Here is a 21,110-nt window from a genome sequence, read left to right as displayed (position 1 = left end):
TAAGTTTTTAATGTACTGGTCACTAAATTATCCTTTAACAACTACTCTCTGTGTATTCCAAATGGACACCACAATATGCTTTCTTAATTTTTTATTTACCTCTACTGGTTATGAAGGATATTTGGATATTAAGCATTTTGCCTCCACCTGTGACATCAGTATGAATTTGCCTAACGTTTCAACTTCACACTGAATTTTCTGAAAGACTTCAACTGAAGTTTTGAATCTGTACTGTAAAATGAATTTCTGGTGTAGATAATGAACCAGTCAGCGTGGAACTGGATGGTTCACCCCATCGCATTGTGAACCAACCACCTGGGGTCCTGTGTGCTGTCAATCTGGGAGGATCCATGTACGAAGCCCTCAACAAAGTGGTCTTCTATGAGACTGAGAAAACGTTCAAGGTGACAGACAAAGAAGATGGTAAGTTGAGGCCGAAAGCCCGCTTAATTGACTTACAAGGGGTAACTTCATCAGAAGCTCCCACAGGTAAACATCCGAAGCTACCAAGGGTAAACATATGGTAACATTTGACAACAGTTTGGAGAAATAATGTCAAAAAACTTAAAGTGGGTCAAATGTGTCTTAACTTTCGTGGCAACACTGTAAGTTATGGAGAATGCTTTCCATAGTCATGACGTTCAGTGTAACATTTAAGCCCAAGATGAGGGGGTAAAGAAAGAGATTAGGAAATGAACCTATGAAATAAAACATCACAAGGAGAAATCTAATTGGGAAAACGAGAGACTAAGCCGAGCTCATGCCAATTTTTCGGTAGCACCACGCTCACATACATGTATGCGTGGATGCATAAGCTTGAGGCACCTGCACAATTAGACTTGAAATCAATCATATTTGTCCTCTGGCGCCAATGGGCCAGGGCTGCACCATTAATATTAAAACCCTGCTTTCCATTCAACATGCTGCAGTCCACCATGTCTAATGGCATGGTAGAAGACGCACTTGGGTATTGGGGCCGAAGTTGCACTGAATGTTAGTCATGGCAGTTTATTTGCTGAGTTAGTCCCTTATTGTTTTATCAAGTAAATAAGTGTCTATTAAACAAATTCAAGTGAACATCTCCAGATTCATTAATCTAAACAAACGTCTCAGCTTTGAAGTGGGCTAGTACCCGGTGTGTTGTTTGTTGAGACACATTTTTAGTTATATTCCATTCAATCAATGGTTGCTTTTTTTTTGTATCAACAGGCATTCAGTGCCTGAGAAAGTTTGACTCTCTCATAAGGTCTGAAGACAATCTGTACAGTATGATGACCAACACCTATGACGGATTTCTCTATGGCACATGCAACGAAACCCATCCAGAGTTTGCCGACAGGATGGTGTACAAGGCGAGTCAGTTGAACGGAGTTTGAAAAACTGAAGTGGCATCTCTTGGGAAGGCTAACAGGCCCATGTTCAGAGTTCCAACTTGAGTAGGAAGACATAAGATGAACACAGAGCAACTCATGCGCAGAGATTGATGAGCTATATGTTACTGTATGAAACTGCCTTGGAATGTGGAACTATTTCTATTTGGGGAAAGGGGTGCCGGCCTATAGCTTGTGCTCACTTTTCACCAATTTTTGGTTGAAAAATTTATTTTGGCAAGATTGGACTTCAGGAAGACTTCAAAGGTTTGCAAAGAGTGCCATTACCTGGCTTAATGTTGTCCACGCATCATTCAGGGACCATTTTATCATTGCAGGGCATTGTTAGGGTTTTGCTAAGGGAAACCAAGACTACAGTTTCCAATTGCATCATGCCATGTAATGCACTTGCTTTTAACAGTAGAGCCATAATTTTCTCACTTTCACTCGCCAGTTAAATGCTGTGTCTTCCTCTTGCAGATGACCATCAAGAAAGCAGGAAAGTTGACTCTTCAGCTGCACAGTGTGAGTGACTACCTGAAAAACCACAGCATTGAGGTCAACAAAGAAGAAATCTCTGAAGAGGTTAGTCATTTTGACCAGAAACAAGTAACCGGTATTTGACTTTGTTGGCAGGAAAAATATGTCAATGATCTCATTTGCTGGATTTGCAAAGTAAAATACGGCAAATAAGCATTGAGGTAATTCTGAACCAAACAGTCACCCCTTTGATTAATCGCTCTATTAAAGAGATCAATTAAGATATCAGGTAGTCAAGCAGTGATTTATCATATCTCCCCCAAAAAAGTCAGTACATTAGTTATCATTTTATTTTTATTAGTTACCATATATTAGTTATCAGTAATCTTGCATCCATTTGTCTATTGATATAAATTCATCAGTTATTGATTGAGGCGTGATGACCAGAATACAGAAATACTGGGTGTGCTCTAGAGAAGACAGTTGCAGATACTTGCAAATCATTTCTCGGAATTAATGCTGTTATTAAATTGCTCATCTCAAGGTGAATCGACAGTTATCTGAGATACCTGAAGTGGTCCCTGGGTACACAGCAAAGGTGGTGTCCATCCCGTTCAACTGCTCCAGAAATAAAGTTAATCTCACTTTTGACAACTGTGAGTACTAAAAATCTCTCAAGAAAATAGGGGGACTCAAGATTTGGGTGCACTCTGTAAACGACCTTGCTCAAGGACAGCATTTTAAAGTTGAAAGAACTTTTACCTGCTTCACGGTCTGCACGCTTTATGGTTGTGCATTGTTTACAAAAGTAATGTAATTGCTTTTGCTAATGAACAGCCAGTTCCTAAATTGTTAGCTGCGCATCTTTTCTATTTGTGTTTGTCTGCAAGGTGTGACTAGGATGGAGGTACATGAGACATATATATTGAGGTACCCGTAAACACTGGCTGCATTTCTCTTTAAAGTGAAAAGAACATATAAGCTTAACCCACCAATGTTTTGGTTTTTACTCCAACTTTCAATATTTAGGGAAGGCGTTTTAGTAAAGTTGTTGAAGTAGCTCAGCTTATTTCTTTCCTGAAATAACCTGTAAAACTGACAGCAGGTTTGAGACAAAAACAATGTTTTTTTGCCTCGACTCGTTTCAAAATTCACAGGGTTTCAGAAATCCCCCTCAATTCTCAAAGCTTTGCACTTGTAACATCAACCCTGCTGTCAGAGTAACGTTTCAGTAATAATCTCTGTACAGATAATGAAAAGTGCTTACTGTCGGCCTTTATGATTCATGACGACACATACAAGGAGCCTGTGCAAAGCCAGAAGGAGAAGGAACAAGACAGGGAAGCCAAACAGATGGTAAGACGCAATGCTGGATACATCAATTCAGACCAATAAATAGCCATCCTTTGAGGAGGGTATTGGGGGTTGGTAAGGGGCTCAAACTGCCCCCCACACCATCCCTTAAGGCTGTTCAGTGTCTGATGGAGATTCCTGGAAAGTGTCCCTTTTTCTGAAATATCATCTTTAAATATTGAAAATCTAACTTCTGTGGGTGTGTTGATGACTACAACGTGGATGACCAACCCCTGGGAAAACCCTTGCAGGGAAACGGTCAGAGTAGTTTTGGGCAGGCTACAACATCTTGTGAGTTGCTTCCTTGAGGAATCAAGGCAAGGTTAAAGCAGTCCAGCCTCGTCCTCATTTTGTATACATTTTTTTTACTGTTCTTCAAGTTGGCAGACACTCTTGTGGCGCTGGACCGGACTTTCAGCATGAAGCAGATGAAGATTGCTGGTTGGTCATCCAACCTGCTGTCCAACCCATCAGGAGAAGTGAGATGATTATACTCTGTACTCATTACACACTCGGCGATCTGCTAAGCGGTGTTTGTGCTGGTTTCTTAGAGAGTGATCAGCAAAAGATCATAGAGGGCGAACTCCATCCAGCTCTACAGTAACTGCAAAATGTGACCTGCCATGGCATATTGAGGAATGATCCCCATTTATGATTTTTGAGATATGCATATGAGAATAAAGAGAAAGGATTGGGCTTTCCAGTATTACCAAAGTTATACGCCTACCCCACTCCGCTCCAAAAATATGTCTTGAGAAAGACGACAGAACACATCGCTGTTGTCAAAATTACTTTTTGAGAAAAATGGCTTTGAAAAAGAGCACGCACCAGCTAGTGGTGCAAATGTTAGCCGTGTGCATGTTATGTAAGCTCCATAATCATTCTCGGTCTACATGACTACAGCAACATGATATCTATGGGAAGTTATTACCATGAAATACCAAAGTAAACTGAAAAAATGTTTACCGATATTGTTTCCTAGAAGTTTTATTGTTATTTTTTGGGAAAAGGAGAAATCCATGGCAGTGGAGTTTTGTGATCATGAATTTTTATTGACATCGGACGGGCCGATGTTGACTCTGCCCCCCGCCCTTTGTTTCTAGATTTCTGAAGATTCCCTCTTGATATCAAAATTTGCAAGTACCTCTTAAGATAAGTAAAATTTAATATAAGCTTATTCAGTAAAAAGCACCCTTTCTAAATTGACAAGTAAGACTCGTATTCTTTGCTAACCGAAGTTCTGGCTCTTCAGAAAGCTGTTGTCCAGCCGACAGTATCGGATCTTGCCTTCCATACTTTCAAAGTTTTCAATGTACATGCATGTGCTGGTGTCTCACAAGCCGACAAGCAGTGCACTACAGTGATAAGATACATATTACTCCAGCTGAATTTGGCATAAAGGTCAGGCACGGTTGTCCCTTTTGGGAGGTCAAAAATCGTATTCAGCTCAAGTTAGTGATCGTAACAGTATTCAGTGTACATGCCATGTTGTAATCGACCGACTCGTATACGCACACATCCATGTACATCAAAGCTCGTGTAGTGCCGTGAAATGCATGCTGATTGGACGAATGAAGTGCTTGACACGTATCCAAGTAAACAATACTGACCGCGCCAAATATTTGAATACCAGGAGACCAATCAAACTGCTTGATTTTGCCTACGCAGTTTTCTTCGTGTATCCAAGTAACTGTAGTTGTGTGGGGATCCGATCATGTCGCTTCCTTTTGCTTAGGTAGGCATAGCTCATGAACGAGACGCAGCTTCTCAATGTAACAGAGGAGATATCTCCTTTTGAGGTCTTGAACAGGCTAGAGGTCATCCAGCCAATGATATTACCGCTATAAATAAGCTCTCTAGGGAAATCTCTTTCCAACAATACCAAACTTTACACAAGGGCAACAGTCGAACTGCCCAAAAATGCGCTGGGAATATGGACAAAATTTCGTCATTTAAAAGGTAAACACTATAAATTTTAGAAAAGATTGAAGCAAACTCACTCCAGAAATCCTCCTTTTTATTGCCTTTGCTTGATTTTCTTGCACAAATGGCACAGCTAGAGGAAAGCTTTGACACCTAACCTACCGAAAATCTAAAAACCAGAAATTAATTTTGACATGATTTTTTTAACATATATCCAACTTCAGTCGCCAATCACTCAAAACAAGGATTTGGGGATCATTCCTCAGTTACCTACAGTAGGTCATATTTAATGTAAAATGGTGTTAGAGGGTCTTCTCACAACATGCAAATAAAAAATTCAAGATGGAGGGATCCAGCTTGCATGTCTCAGCCATCCTTGATATTGATTTCCATTTGTTTATTGATAAACACTGCATAAACAAGTAGAGTGTCCTACACACTTGCCCTGGATTTGAAGTTACACAAGTCACTTTTTGGTTAAATACATGTAGCTATGCGATTATCCTTTGCGGCCTTTTTGTCAATCACAGGCGTCTTAAAGAAATGTTCTTGAGATCTGTTGATTTCACTGTTGGCTCTTGATCTGTTCAAAGTTATTTGGACCTGCATTCTTTTTTTTTTCTTTGGAGAGTGGAGATATGAGCCATTGGAACTTCTCTGGTGACTGGAAGATTACAGCAGGCGGTGATCAAACAGAGACAAGTAAGTGATCCTTTAAACTGTATTCAGAGGTCAAAGTGTTAAGTGAACTTAACTTCATATCACTAGAGGGGAATTCTAAGCCCTCTGTCAGATCTTGGATAGGCGGTGACATACAGTGAGATCTGTCTGCATTTAACACCGTCTGATTTTTCTAAGTTTCTGTAATTCTGTACAGTTTTAATGCAGTTGAACAAAGTGGTCTGTAAATTATGATCATTAAAATTTCACACCACTGGGTATGGAAGTATACTTTTTCCTGTGCATAGTTCATGAAGAACTGAACATGTCATGGCTCCCCACTTGAAAAACGTAGCATATCAAGAGAATCCAAAATCTTTTTTTCCTAATCGATGTCAAATCAAACGTGCAGAACATTAGACAAATATTTTACTAAGGCTTAGCATAAAAATTAAAAACTTGCAGCCGTGATGTTAGAAAAATAAAGGGGAGGCAAATGCATAAAACTTCACATCAACTTTCCAATCACCAAATCGGTTTAAAGGTGAAAATCAAAAAGTCAGTCTCTGAATGAATGTTTTTTCAAACTCTCGATCATAGAAAACTTTCATTTTGATCAGGCTTGATATACCAACCACAGGAAGTTATTTACTACATGATGTATTCAACATCCTAGATATCCACTTCAAATCAAATCTTTATGCCAGTTTTCACTTTGCCCTGAAATATTTGCTCAGCTGTTCACTCTGTTTTCTTCTTTTTGTCTAGTGTTCATAGCATCTTACATGCGGTGTGTCAAGTATCAAGAGGTAGATCTGATGCAGCATTTCTCAGAGAAGCACCTAGACTCTAGTCCGGAAATTCAGGTCTGTGTTTAATTCTGGGTCCTCTTTGGATTTCCCTCATACATCCTGGTTATATCCAAAACTTGGCGCAAAATGCTCTTGTTTGAGATTTTGATGTACTGGATGATATGTCCCAAATTTTTTGTCTTGATATTGGTTTAGATCTTTATCAATGCATACTCAGCAAACCCTAGTGGCAAATCCTGGTTATGAGTTGGAGGCAAGGGCATAATGGAATTGTTGTAAAAACCATCATCCAGTGTTTTTCCATCCTGAAATGGACCCTCCCCCTCCTATGGAAGTAATAGTGTCTCTAAAGTGTTGGCGTGTTCAATTCCTTGAAAACGTTAGAACTTGTCCCCAGGGGACAACCCCACAGTTTGTCACATTGTATCCGAAACCCAAGCCACCCCAATTGGGAAAATAAAGTAAATAAAGTGCGAATATTTGTTCCGATGTTTAAAACTTCACTTTATGTTTTGCCTTTGTGCCAAGTATTCATTGGCCTTCTATTGGAAATTTCCCTTTCCCAGGTGTCGGAGTCCTATCGTGAAGGGTGCGATCAAGGTGGATTCTACTGGCTAACTGCAACCTTGCTGAGTAAAGATGGCACGGTGATTCAGAAGAAGACAACGGACATGCAAAACACCATCAACACCAGGGCCCAGGGCTGGATACGAGAGTGTTTCACCTTCACAGACTACGGTCCTGGGGTTCGCAGCGTGGGCATCGAAACAGTTGGTGAGGCCATAATTGGCAAAGGGTTTGAACTGATGTTCTATTTGCATTGTTGCAAGATACGAAGTAACAGGGATTGTGAACACTATGCGACCCATTCAACAGAGTTAAGTCAGAGTTGGCATGAGGCCATGTCCTCTGGAGTCTGATCACAGCCAACGTCACAATTCACATGGACTAAAAGTCTGAAAATGGCTACCATGACATTCATTGTTCTTATGACTTTTGGCATGTGCTCAGCTCTGTAGATTTCAAGCGGCTGGTTTATTTGTTTTTGCCGATTTCAAAGCCACTTTCTATTGCCCACTTGGCAGAAATTCTGGAACACTTGCCAAAAGAGATAACTGCCACACTGTAGGTTATGGCATTACACTAGTGTGTATGGAACATCCACACAGGGAAAAATACTGCAATCAGACCGATGCACGTGCAGAACATGCAGCTCATTTACAAGTTGAAAAATTAATTAAAGTTCAGAGATTTAATCCAAAACAATTCGGGTTTGTAAGAGTACAAAATCATTTAGTGATTCATTGTTTATCTTTTTCTGACTGTCACCCATTATTGTGCAAAGTGGATGCAGCGATCGCAATCAAAATACATAGCCTGTCATAACATTCTTAAATTGGTATCTATCCATAGGCAAAGATATGAAGATGTGGGCTGGGCACTTTGGACCCTACGTTGCGGCAGCCTGCATCCGCGTCAAGAGCGAGGTGACTGCAGCGGCAGGAGACACCTACAGCGACATCCAGCTGACCGCAGGGGCCAGCTTTACCAAGGAGCTAGACGCCATGGTGCGTGGCCTGTACGCCAGGCACGCAGAGGAGCTGGCCGAGATGCAGAACACGCTGGGTGAGTTTCCTTTCTGGTCAACCTTGAATTTCAGTGTTCTTGGCAAAGTGCAACCTACAGCCAGGGGCTTGGTCATGTCTGTTTCGCTTGGACATAATTAGATGTGGTAATGGGCTCAAATTCTGCTTCTGATCATGTGGCAGGAATTCATCGGATACATCTGCCTGCAGGTTCATGCACCTTTGGTGCTTGCTATGCTGAGCTTATAGGACCCATTTCTATTGGAATGTGCAGTCTCTGCATGTGCATTGACTGCCTGATGGTAATGGTCAATGCTTGCCAATCTGTGTTTTCTGGCTTTGCTGATGAGGACACACCACCTTTACTCAAGAGTGGATATGCGACAATGAAACATTTGTTTTTACATCTCAGCACAGGTTGCCATCTTTGATGGTTATCAAGGCTGAAGAGAAAACACCTCTTTTTTTGTTTTTCATTCATATATTTAACCTCAAAACACAGATTTCTAGCTGCCTTTCAATTGTCATGTTTGCTTGGGGTGAACACCTTGAAAAGTAACAAATAATTCTATGCAGGACTTTTTCTGTGATTTCCTATTCTCATCTTCTCGCTACTGACCAGATGAGACAGAGGTCCAACAAGGAGATCAGCTGGATGCTTCCAATGCTCCCAGCCAGGCCAAACCACGTACCAGGCCCACTCATCAGCGAATCAAGCGCAAGAAACGGGAGATCCGAGTCTTTGTCTCCAGCACCTTCCGGGATTTCACCGAGGAGAGGGAGGTGTGATGGCTGTAGATTTTTTTGAGAAATTTAAGTTGAAGAGGTGGGATGATGCTCGAACGAATTACGTCATAGGCTTCCCTTATTTTCCTGAACACTTTCCCAGGAGACATTCATTGGCAGCAAATTTGGTTTCAGTTGAAATGTGTTCAACTTTTACAGATTCGCTGTAATGCGAATATTTGAACTGATGCCAACAAACTGTTTTCATATTCACTCCCGTGGCAAGTGTGAACTTGCTCTTTTGGCTGCTGGGTTCGTATCCATCTGTTGGATAGTTGAAATCCAATAAAATAGCAAGCACTGCCTTCAATATCTATGGATGGAACTATGTATCCAGGCTAGACATAGAATTGGATAATTATGTTGTTGAATAATAGTTTCCCTCATGTAGTTTTAATTACAGAGTTTGTTTTTGTAATTATGGTGGGGCAGGTTCTGATTAAGAAAGCATTTCGTGAGCTGAACAGGATTTGTCTGGATCGCGGCGTGTTCTTCACTTACGTGGATCTGCGCTGGGGTATCACCGAGGGGCAGACCAACGATGGAGAAACAATCTCTATTTGCCTGAGAGAGGTATGGACTATTAGGGGACTTATTTTAGCTCGCTGCAGAAGAAAGAATTGTAAAAATCAAGGAAGATTTTTTGAAAAAGCTGAAATTTTAATGGTTTAGATTAGAATGAATGTCTTAACATTCATACTAATCACTAACCTACTACCAGGTTTTGTCCTTAAGAGATGAGTTTGATATTCCTGTAACCATGGATTCGCTATAAAAATGGAACTGCGTATTTGTGTCTTTCGTATGCCCTGAACTGATCTTGGAAAATGCAAGCTATGCCTTCATGCAATGCATTTGTAACAAAAATAAATTCTCAAGACTTTTGCTGGTGGATATTGAAAAAGTAGAGAATATTCTGTTGATGGTCTGCTATGTCCCACTTGTCCATATTCATGCAAGAAAAAATGTCCAGCAGTGAGATATCAAAAAGTGGCTCGTGACGGTGCTCACACCTAGAAATTGTTACATTTCGTGCTGCACTGAATAAAAGCTGCACATTGATCTCGTTAAGTTGAAGGGAAGATTGATTAGCCCATCTCCCAGGAGGAATATCCCTTCTTTCCATTGGTCGATTTTGCCAGATTGAGAAGTGCCGGCCTTACTTTATCTGCCTGATGGGCGATCGCTTTGGCTGGAGCCAAAGAAAGAAGCGTCCAGACAAGCTGCTTACCAAGAGCTTTGACTACGCCATTGAGAACTTTAAGCAGCTGGAGTGGATTGACAAGCACCGTTACGAAACAAGCGTCACCAAGGTAGGCGAAGCTGTGTGACCCTACAACCACAAAACCAACTCATGCAGGCAATGTCAGTGATTTGGGGTCCCGCACAAAATTACTTTTTCAGGTGTGATAAAAGCTCTGTCAGTGAAGAACAGTCAGAGATAAGGACTTTGTATCACTCTGTATTTTGCTACAATTAATAGCAGTTGGCTTCTCAAAAGAATTGCTTTTATGATGTTCATGGGGTGGTCAGAGTTTCTACCAAAATTTGTTTAGGAAGGCATAAAAATCATCTTTTGTTTGTATGATACCAAGTGTCAGTAGATTACAATAGTGGACTCTCTGATTTGTCTCTAAAATTACTGACCTTACATTTGCAGTGTGAGAATTTTTAAAGATCTTTGTTACTTCTTTAATTCTTCTTTAATTATGCCCCATGAAAATACTTGAAACTGTCTATTATTTGCTTTTTTTGTACTTGCTGTTTACGTGTTGAAGCTTGAATCCTTTATTTAATCTCTGGATATCTAGCACAAAATTTAACAACTACCCTGAAAGAGCACATTCATTGATAAAATTGAATTGTGTCTCAACATTTTAGTACAGAGCTAGCACAGAACCTGGACATGAATGTTGAATTAAACTTTAGGCTTAAAAAAATTATTACTTATTGTTGACATAAAAGCGAAAAGCATACAGTTCCTCTTGAATACTCTCGTTGACCTTTCTGATGATTTATCAGCATTTGGCAAGTTAGTCTTTCGGTCTCCCCCTAAACCAGCTGGAGATCCTACATGCCGCCTTGAATGACAGGTCGCTCAACCAAGGGCGCACCTTCTTCTACCTGCGGCAGCCTCGCATCAAGCGGGAGGATCTGGAACCTGACGAAGACGAGGTGGAGGAGGCAGGGAAAAAAGATGGCAAAACGGATGCTGTAAGTCACCAGCCCAGGTTATAAGATTGGCACAGGGTTACGGACTTGCCGAGTGGCTCCGCGCATGCATGCACGCATCATCTGCTGCTGGGCGCTTCATTGATTTCCGTTTTCAAAATTCTTCAAAAATTCACATTTTCATTTGTTGGACACATACACCCAAACGAATGACTGTCTGGTGGCGACTCTAATCTGACAGGCAACCTCCATTGATGTGTGAGTATTGCAGCCATGCCTGCCGCCCAGTAAAGAGCCCCCATTGTGCAGTGTCACGTAATTTCCTCTTTGCTATGCTGGACGGCGGTGTTGCTACACGGAGCAATTGATGGTCAAGCAGCCCATAGGCCGTAAGGGTGAACCAGGCCATTCATCGGGCACACCGGCATTATGAATGCTGCACAGCGGTATTGTCCGTACTAATGCTGCCAGATTCTACGAGCGCGCAGTCGTATTGTATAGCTCATCGCTGGGGTCCTGGAGCACATTTGTCCCCGCTGATAATCTGCTTGTGCTGGCAGCGGCAAACAGCGGTACTTTTCAAAATAACGATGGATTACCTCCGCTAATGCCAGCACTCTACGCTGACAGCATATGAACCTTGATTAGCAAGTCCCAGCAGCTCGGTCTTTTGTTAAAGAAAGTTCCGATTTCGGGCACGAAACACTGCACGGTGTCTCCGGTACCAGGCACACCTGTGGCAAGTGGTGAAATGAGTCAGATCTAGATTGAGAGTTGTTCAGGGCATGTTTGGTACCTAAACACATATTGCAAACTACCAAAATTTAATGAAAGAAAACCCCATGAAGTCATCTTTTGGTCTCTAAGGGAGATGCAAATTAGTTTACCATCAAGAGATATTTTGTTGGTATTCCTGCAGGGCCAAAAAGACAAGAGTGCCAAGGAGGAGAAGAAAGTAAAGAATTTTGGAGAGACCCAATGGCATTTTGACCGCCAGCATAAACTCAGGAAGACCGTGGAGACATCCGGAATGCCTGTCCATCAGTACTCCACGGCTGAGGAGGGATGTGAGCTCATTCAGCAGGTGGGTAGGAGAGCCATGATGGTTGTTATTGTAAGACTTGGGCGATAAAGCTTGTGGTACCATGAACCAATCATTTCACTTTACCCCATCTTACAACTATATTATCAGTTGGTTAGCCACAGATACCCCTCTTATCACCGTGACATAGTTTCTCTGTTCCACATAGTGTGTAGCCTGCACCTTTGAGATGCCTAGCTTCAGCGTTCTGTTTGGGAAGTAAAAGACAAGTAAGTCATTTGGATGGCTGGCTGGCAAGATTTTCAGTGCAGGAGTTAATACAAACGCCATGAAGGATATTCTATGTTACTGCAAACTGGTTTTTGATTTGATAAGAATATTTTCATCCATTTGTCAACTTTTCTCCAGGACCTGATGTGGTGCATAGACCAAGATTTCCCTCCCGGCACCGAGCTGAGTGCCCTCCAGCGAGAACATGAGGCCCACCAGGCCTTTGCCGAGCCCCGCCGTCGCATCTACATCGGCGGCCTGGACTACATCAAGCAGATTGACGCGTTCGTCCAGCGGGCTGCCAGCCAAGCAGCGGACGGGGAGGCCACCGAATCCACTAACAACATGCCCCTGGTCATCCTCGGGGAGTCTGGGTCAGGCAAGTCGGCTCTGGTGGCCAACTGGACCCATCAGTTCCAGGAGGCCCACCCTGATGCCTTTTTGTTCCTGCATTTCATTGGGAGCTCATCTGAGAGTGCGTCTCATCTCAACCTGCTACGTCGGTAGGTCAAACATAATTGCCCAAATCTCGTTAATGTTGTTTGTTTTCTTTTTTTAAAGTTTTTGGCTTTCTTTTTGTAAGCTTCAACCACATAGTTGAAGTTTATCAAAAGGATTTCAAGTTATGAATTCCAAGATATCTCATAACAATTCAGTTGACTAATGAATATTTTTGTCTTTGGCTTGAAAGATACAGTCAAGTAAAGCCTTCACTTTTTCTGTAATAATTACTTTTGTTGATTTTAGTTCAAATTGAATTAAGGAATAAAGTATGACATCCTAGAGGATTGTCGTGTCTGTAAATTTTCATTACTCAATCTTAATAATCAGGCTGTACGAAGAGATGAAGCAGTTCTTTGGCTTTGAGATGACGGTTCCCACATCCCATCGTAATCTTATCTTGGAGCTGTCCACCTGGCTTCAGATGGCCGCCAAGCAGGCCAGGGTGGTGCTGGTCCTGGATGCTTTGAACCAGCTGGATACTGGCACAGGACCAGGTAGGTTTCAGGTTTCGACATCCCTTTAAACACACAAGGAAATGGAGGTCCTTCTCTTTCAGGATTCATTCATGGCACCATAGAGACACATTTTCAGTGGGAGTCGTCGTCCATATGTGTAAGCTGTGGAGAGTGTTCATTGAAATTGTATGGGAGTTCATTTTATAATGAGTGCTATAAACTGATGCACATAGAGAACTGACCCAAAATGCATGTATGCAAGAATGACCTGAAATCTCAAAAACAGAATCAATAAAATTTGAAGGGAATACAAACTGAGAAAAGTCTGAGATGGCACCCTGACTTCCTTACTTCAGTATGTGGCACTATCACTCACTTGAATCTCATGAGTCTTTCATGCTTTTAGTTGCATGTATGGTCTGGCAAGTTGTAAACATGCCATTGGTCAAAGACGCGTTTCACAGGCACAAGCCTGACTGAAAGACTTCCCACCAGCCTGTCCTTTCTGTGCTGGTGAGGTGCACTTCAACTCTGAGCAGATATTTCCAAATTGATTTCATGGCTGACTTTAAGCAAGAAGCCAGTGCTGTTAGGTTCACCCTACTAATTGCGGGTCCCAAATTGCATCTGATTGGGAGATCTGAGGTCATTACGACCTTCTGATGGCCTTGTGCTGTAGATTTGTCAGTTCAAGTGGTCGTTTAATCGTAACCTAACCCCAAGAGATATAACTTACAGCACAACTTGAATTGGCAAAGTGTTCCTAACTTCCATGTCTTCGGCGTCAGTATTACTATATGGCTCCTTCAAGCCTGAATTGCAAAGCATTCGCTCCTGTAAGCTGAGTCAGGATCATGCAGTCAAGATGGTGCTATCACTTTGGGAACATGTGTTGGTGGATGATGTTTCAAACTGGAGAGTTGATGTCACAATTTTCATCCATTTGTTTTTTCCAGGGGATGAACAGGACTTGAAGTGGATTCCCAAGGAGCTGCCAGGAAATGTCTCCATGGTCCTGTCGACACTTCCAGGAAGGGTATGACTGATTTCAGATTCGGTCATAGCATTCCGGCACTTAATTGGTCCGGATAATTGACTCACTGGCATGTGTTGGGAGAGACAGTTTATTGTGCATAGATTTGATTGGAATTCCAAGCCGACCTACTCTGTAACCTTTAAAAAGCCGCATTATTTTGGCCTATCTCACAGCCCGGGGACATTCTGCCCCCCCCTCCCCGCAATAACTCGGCTGTACCACGTTCAATTTTTCAAAACTCGGCATGCATCTAAAGATACTCCTTATCATTGCAAATATGAGGTTTGAACTCATTCAGACATATGTTTTTTTGTCATGGTCATTTCAAGTTCAAGGCTACATGTACTCCAGCCTGCGTTCATTGCGGATGGCAATGGAACAGTTACGCATTTTGGGCCGAACTGTCTCAGCAAAATGGGCTCTGTGCAAGAACAACAATACATTCGATTTTTTCACAAAATTGGTGTCCAAATGATATCAAATAGTTACTCTATTATAAAAACTCTCAGAGGCCCATCGGCGGATTCCGCCCCCGGCTCTTCTAGGGTTAAGACTGACTGTCATTTCTTGTCCTTCTGTCAAGGCCATGGACGCAGTCACTGGTGCCGGCTGGCCCACAATGCGTGTCCATCCTCTCAATGTTGACGAGAAATTAGAGATTGTGACCGGCTACATGAAACTGTACGGCAAGACGCTGAACAAGGAGCAACGGTCGATGATCATCGATGCCAAGCAAACAGACAATCCTCTCTACCTGAAAGCTCTGCTGGACGAGGTATGCCTTTGTTATTGTAGCCTTTTCCTTCAGGTTTGAAAAGAAGTTTAATTCCAAAAAAAATTAAGAGTTCACCTAAGGTTTTTATTACCAAACAGCTTTTTTATTAGAGACGATAACCCAAAATATTCCACTAATCACGCTTTTTAACATGACTGCCATTGTCAGCATTCTCCACAAACGGTGCTATGCCACATTTGTAATATTTTTGATATCGCTTTGTCGGATTTTAACCAGCAGCATACCCCGACAAGCTTGGTAGCGAAGTGTTTGAGACGTCCCCACTAGCACGTAAGCAAGTGGGTGCAAGACCCACCCAACTAAGTTTGTGACATTTTTTTCAGCAAGACTTCAGAAAGTGGTATCACCATTGCAGTGTTCACCTTTCACCCAGACACCATTACACCAATTTGCACCATTCTCACCTTCCTCAGCACCGTGACCATGAGAGTCACCAGTGTCATCTCTTCCTTTATGACATAATGGTGATCGTCATGGTTACCGGTAGATCACCACCACGACCACCACCACCATCATCTGAACCACATTGAAGATATTACCATGTGCTCTGTCTCAATATCTGTACCCTCTTGCAATCAGGTTTACACAGAACATTCTTGCACATAGTTTCCTTCTTGCTTCACCCTCTCCTTCATGCAATTCATCAAACGGTCCAATTTAGAACCAGACCTGGATTGGTTTTCAGCCGTGAATTGGTTCTCTCTGTAGTTTGCACGCGTATGTTCACCCAGCACTGCCGGTGTATCAATGTGGTTAATACACGGGATTGTATGGGGCAGCACGTGACAGGGGTAGCCATAATCCAGCCCGGTCTCTTGCATCTACGGCTTCAAATTTTGATCAAAAGGGGCAGCGGTGAAGAGCCACAGCCAGTGTTCAATACTTGTGCTTGCCAACATAGCGTGCAACATAAACCGTAGAAAATATTCCTTGTAGGGGTTTTCCTGAAGATAAACCCCACATAAATATTTGCAATGGACATTAGCGATGACACACATGATAAAGCCAAAAGTGCAAAAGTTTATTTAGCAGTTATATTGAGCTATTTTATGCAACATCGTCATTAGAAGCCAGTATCGATCCTCAACACATCATAATTTGATTTTTATTGACACCATTAAATCCTACAAAATTCTACACTCTTCGAATATCAACTGAACTTTTGGTAATGCAATAAATCATTATGAGAGAATAAAATCACCGGGAACCAGGTTCGTGAATCTGGCTTTAAACACTTTTGCAAGCTAATGACCATCAGGATGGCATTTAGTTCAATGCAGGCTTCATATTTTGGGGTTTCACATTCCTGTGAAATTAACCCCGGTTGCAAGAATATCATGATTTTTTTCAAACAAAGAGAGGGAATAAACGAATTTTCACTGCTCGAAAAAGGCTACTGCATAAGATAAGATTATTGATTAACAAAATAATTCCATCAGATGTCTCGTTTCCATCACAAAAGCTCACTGGCATTCCAGTGTACGACCCTGAACAATAAGCAAAACTAAGTTGAGGGAGGAAAGATACGTGTGCAACTTTGTGATTGAGAGGTCTTGTCTCCTGTTTCTTGACCTGTTTTGCACTAGGTGCGTATGTATGGGAATTTCTTCCAACTGACCACTGCCATCAAGGGGTATTTGGCAGCCGGCAATCCGGGAGAACTCTTTGTGAAAATCCTGGACCGAATGGAGAATGATTTCGAGCAAAGTATTGTCGAGAGGTTGGTCAGAATTTTGCACCACTAAACCCGATTTAAAACACTTTTTTGTTTTTACAGTGTTAAATTTTGTTTTGCTTAGCCTGCAGTATTGCTCCTTAAGGTAAATTGTTTCAATAATTTTCAACCATTTTGTGTACATACAGTTGCATTTTATTTAATGACAAAAGAGTTTCAAACAAAGCTGCTTTAATAAAGAACACTATGAAAACCTGCCATTCTGTGGTCTTTCTTCAATTTTTTGTCACTGTTGGAGGAGTGCTTAAAAATTAATGGCCAACCATAATGCCTGTGTGAAACTGAAGTACTCTAATTGATACCATGTAAAAGTTGTTATGGCTTGTTTTGTCACGGTGCAGACTGGGCCTGGTCCGAGATGCCACTACCGCCCTCTGGTGTTCACACCGTGGTTTGAGTGAACAGGAGCTCCTGCAATTTTTGAAGGTAAAGTATCCAGGCACAGGAGTATTCTGTTAACTGTAGCCTAACTCCACACAGACTTCATCAATATTCAAACGATGAGTAATTGTCGTAATGAGTTGTATCCTGACCTTCTACTGTTGTACTTTATTTTCTTTGCTGATATATAACAGATTTATGTTGCCATTCTGTCAGATCTGTTTTGTTTTGGGGGCAAAGTTCAATTTAACCCTAACACTCCCAAATCCTCCAATTTCAACACGATTTTACATACACCCTAGGGGGTTAGGGCTAATGTATGCTTTTCAGGGCAACTTCAGTATTATTGTCACTATTCTCTTAATCCTTCTAATCCTGTTGAAGTGTTAACATTGGTAAAAATAATGAATGCATCAATAATTAATGAACATTGCTGCTTCCTGACTGTCTACTCAGGTACCTGGCAAAGTATGGTCCCCCTTTTACCTGTCGCTGGAGGAGAATCTTGTCAATCGCAACGGCATCCTCAACTTCTTCCATGACCATCTCCGCCAGGCTGTGGAGCGCAAGTACCTGTCCACGCCGGAGCTGAAGTGTGAAGCCTTCCTGAAACTGGCCAATTGGTTCAACACCCAGGACATTGACGAGAGATATGTGAGTTGATAAAACCTATCCCCAATCCAGGCTGGTTCAAACTTATCAGTGAAGCAAATGCAAAATTTGTAATGTGTCAGCAAGCATTTATGCTGTGAATTTCAAAAGGTTGCGCACACATTTCAATTCTGGTTGATTTTGCCACCATGCTATGTTTTTAATGACTAATTTAATCACATTGACATTCATATTGAATGACATATATTCAGCCCTCCAAACATACACAGTGCCGCATTAGTCGTGAAAAGATTTGTCTTGTCACTAAAAAAAAGTTGCTTATCATGCGCACCCATAACTGATAGTTGGAGGTGTCACACAAATCTTGTACTGTCAAGAGTCAGTGTTTGTAATATCCCACTTAGCTGAGAAGAGTGGATGCAGTTAAAAGATCTAGTGGTTTCAACAAGTTTAGATTTTCACCTGGAGCTGGGTTGTCTTGTGGATGTAGCCAATCTTTGCAAATCAATGGAAACTATATTTGTCTCCAGGCATCCATGTTTGTTTCCTATCACAGGTTGAAGAGGTGCCCCACTGTCTGGCCCATGCCAAGGAGTTCAAGCGTCTGCGAGCCACCATCCTGAACATCGCCGTCTTTGAGCGCCTCATGAGCACGGAGGAAGGCAAATTTGAGCTCATCAAGTCCTGGCAGCTGGTAAGCGTTAACATTTTATGTGTGACTTTCTGGCTGTGTCCCCAAGCAGGGTATTTTACCTTCATTGCCTCTCTCTGATCCAGGGTGGAAACTGGGTACTCATCACTGAATTAGTTACCGAATAATTGGTGTTTCAGCCTATCTGGTCTGATCAAATTCAGTCCATTGTATGGATACTATGATGTGTCTTGCCATCCCATATAGTTGCAACATCGCAGTACGTTGCCTGCTGTCAGTTAAGTGCTGCGGCACACCATAACATGCATGTGGCACAACTTGGTACATGTATGTTTTGTTATCATTTCACTCTTCAATGTACTCCGTGTTGCATTTTGGTCATAGCTGGGCGGATATGAGGAGGTGGAAGAGTTGTACCTTGGTGTCTTGGCTCGCTCCGAAGAGTGGGAGAAGTCAAGGCAGAGAGATGGCCTGATCCGAGCCATGGCTGGATTCTTCAATCAGCTAGGGCTGCTCAGTGGAGCTAGGTATATGACTCTCTCCTTAGAAATGTATATGCGAGAATAGTCATGCAAGATGGGGGGGGGATATGCCCTGACTCAGAATTTGAAGCCAGCATAATGTAGAAGGTGAAATGTCTGAGGGGGCTCCTTGGGATGCAGACATTTGTTCGAGGGGGGCACTGAAAGTCTGTACCGGCATACTGTAGGTTTTGTGTGTACTGATCTGCCGTCCCCTCCCCTTGGTTGCACCACAGATATGGAGAAGAAAAACAGAGATAGATGCCGTGACAAACTCTCCAAATGGTCCTTCAGAATCAAGGCCTGCAAAGTGCCCAGTTCACCGAAAAGATGAATTTGATTCCAGTGAGCATGCTGTACACTAAGCGGTGTTTGGCTTTTCTTGGCCTGCCGTCACTGAGGCCCACTGAAAGACAATTTTTACCAGGGGTGGAGGGTTACTGTATGGAGGTGCACTGGCGGGATCTGCATTCAAATGTCTGTTCTTTGTTTGAATGCAGGCAACTCAATGAGCGGCTGTTGTCAGAGCTGGAAGCCCGGTACATTGGCAGCCATGCTACCATCGTTTACCATCATGCCAAGTACGAGTACAAGACCAAGTGCATTCACCCAGATGTCTTGGAGGTAAAAAGCTTGTGCAAATTTAGCCCACAATAATTTCCAGTGATTGTTTCTTTGCACAGGGCTGTTTGATGTAAAAGTTCATGCAGTGGAACAAGGATAGTCATAGAAATTATATTGTAACAATGTTAGGTTCTTATTGGAACAGTTGCTTATAATTAAGACATGGTACCAAAACCCCCTTGCCCATCGATGACTGCCTAATGCCTAATTAAATACTGTTGCATTCATCAACTCGTTCAGGGATTGCGTTACTGCCAAACGTAAAGTGCCGAATCTTTATTCTCAGAACAGCAATCTAGGTCCAGATTGATTTTGCTGAGATTGAGCTTATCGATCAAGCAGTATCATTCAGTAATCTTTTTTAGTCTTCAAATCTCTTCAGGAAATGCAACCACTTTTTGAGCCAAGCTCTTTTGATGCACAGCTGTTCTGATATATTCATTGATGGGCTGACATTTTCTGAATCTCCACAATGGGTTACGTTTTCCCAATGATTCAAGGTTCAAATGTTGTTATCTTTTTCCTCTTAGGTGTTGATCTCACTGGGAACCGTTTCCATCAAGCTGGGAGACCTAGAGGGAGCCAGCAGGCATTTCCACGAGGCCCTGCAGAGGCAGAATAAGATCACGACGCCCGAGCAGAAGCTTCAGCTGGTCAAGGCGCTTCTGGGCATGGGGTGAGGAGGGGCCACGTTTTTATCCGTACCGCTTCAGCAACATGGCTACTGCTGTCAGTAATGTAGTCCAAGGGGTGAAGAGTATGGTGGCAGAATGCCAAAGTCTTGAGAATTCAAGAGGAGAAAATCAAAGTGGAGATGGAAGCAAATATTTTATGAGATGGGTAAATAGATTGTGGATGCAAAATGTGAATGGTGAAAATAAATTATAAACGCAAACCAGGGTGGCGATAAAAATGTGGAAAGGTGTGTTAAAAAGTATCCACTAGATGTGAAATGTGTCTTCAAATCCAATTTATTAGTTTACCGTAAACAGGACAAAAATTCTACTGTGCAGCATGCAAACAGAGCCCTTCTAATGCACCTGTTTGCTGTCTTTCATGAGCTGACTCCGTCTGTTGCCAAGCAGATATCAGCTTTGTTACAAAGATTTGTTTGACTTTAGAAAATAAGTTCTTGTACACCTTTCAGGGTTTTTTATTCAAAATGCTGAAACTTGTGATGAGCTGGAAAACACTATCAGAAAGTTTGCTCTGAGATGATGTCACTCTCAGAATGGAACTTGTTGTCACGGCTTTACGATGTGTACTTGCTTTTCATGTAACAATGATTACGTTTACAAATGGCTTTCCTTGTAAGAGTCTATCACTTGTACAGAATTGAT

At 42.1% G+C, this 21,110-nt stretch overlaps 1 protein-coding gene across 1 annotated transcript in view; it reads left to right on the top strand.

The window, feature by feature from the left end:
• The window catches only part of LOC110978130 (uncharacterized), a 33,286-nt gene that overhangs the window by 7,663 nt on the left and 4,513 nt on the right, over nucleotides 1–21,110 (top strand). The window contains exons 4-29 of the mRNA XM_022232870.2: nucleotides 256–423; nucleotides 1,210–1,352; nucleotides 1,851–1,955; nucleotides 2,395–2,506; nucleotides 3,100–3,206; nucleotides 3,584–3,682; nucleotides 5,756–5,828; nucleotides 6,555–6,652; nucleotides 7,165–7,372; nucleotides 8,012–8,224; nucleotides 8,807–8,967; nucleotides 9,403–9,543; nucleotides 10,113–10,283; nucleotides 11,032–11,184; nucleotides 12,062–12,226; nucleotides 12,593–12,957; nucleotides 13,286–13,452; nucleotides 14,370–14,449; nucleotides 15,033–15,224; nucleotides 16,832–16,965; nucleotides 17,322–17,406; nucleotides 17,818–18,015; nucleotides 18,530–18,667; nucleotides 19,010–19,152; nucleotides 19,647–19,770; nucleotides 20,301–20,446. Coding sequence (XP_022088562.2) covers nucleotides 256–423; nucleotides 1,210–1,352; nucleotides 1,851–1,955; nucleotides 2,395–2,506; nucleotides 3,100–3,206; nucleotides 3,584–3,682; nucleotides 5,756–5,828; nucleotides 6,555–6,652; nucleotides 7,165–7,372; nucleotides 8,012–8,224; nucleotides 8,807–8,967; nucleotides 9,403–9,543; nucleotides 10,113–10,283; nucleotides 11,032–11,184; nucleotides 12,062–12,226; nucleotides 12,593–12,957; nucleotides 13,286–13,452; nucleotides 14,370–14,449; nucleotides 15,033–15,224; nucleotides 16,832–16,965; nucleotides 17,322–17,406; nucleotides 17,818–18,015; nucleotides 18,530–18,667; nucleotides 19,010–19,152; nucleotides 19,647–19,770; nucleotides 20,301–20,446 — 3,889 coding nt within the window. The remainder of the gene's footprint in view (nucleotides 1–255; nucleotides 424–1,209; nucleotides 1,353–1,850; nucleotides 1,956–2,394; nucleotides 2,507–3,099; nucleotides 3,207–3,583; nucleotides 3,683–5,755; nucleotides 5,829–6,554; nucleotides 6,653–7,164; nucleotides 7,373–8,011; nucleotides 8,225–8,806; nucleotides 8,968–9,402; nucleotides 9,544–10,112; nucleotides 10,284–11,031; nucleotides 11,185–12,061; nucleotides 12,227–12,592; nucleotides 12,958–13,285; nucleotides 13,453–14,369; nucleotides 14,450–15,032; nucleotides 15,225–16,831; nucleotides 16,966–17,321; nucleotides 17,407–17,817; nucleotides 18,016–18,529; nucleotides 18,668–19,009; nucleotides 19,153–19,646; nucleotides 19,771–20,300; nucleotides 20,447–21,110) is intronic.

The sequence above is a fragment of the Acanthaster planci genome, linkage group LG08, assembly GCF_054643075.1.
Source record: "Acanthaster planci isolate LZ-2023a linkage group LG08, COTS_SCS, whole genome shotgun sequence".
Taxonomy (NCBI): domain Eukaryota; kingdom Metazoa; phylum Echinodermata; class Asteroidea; order Valvatida; family Acanthasteridae; genus Acanthaster; species Acanthaster planci.
Note: the sequence above shows the minus strand (reverse complement) of the source record. Positions and strands in the feature narration are given on the sequence as shown.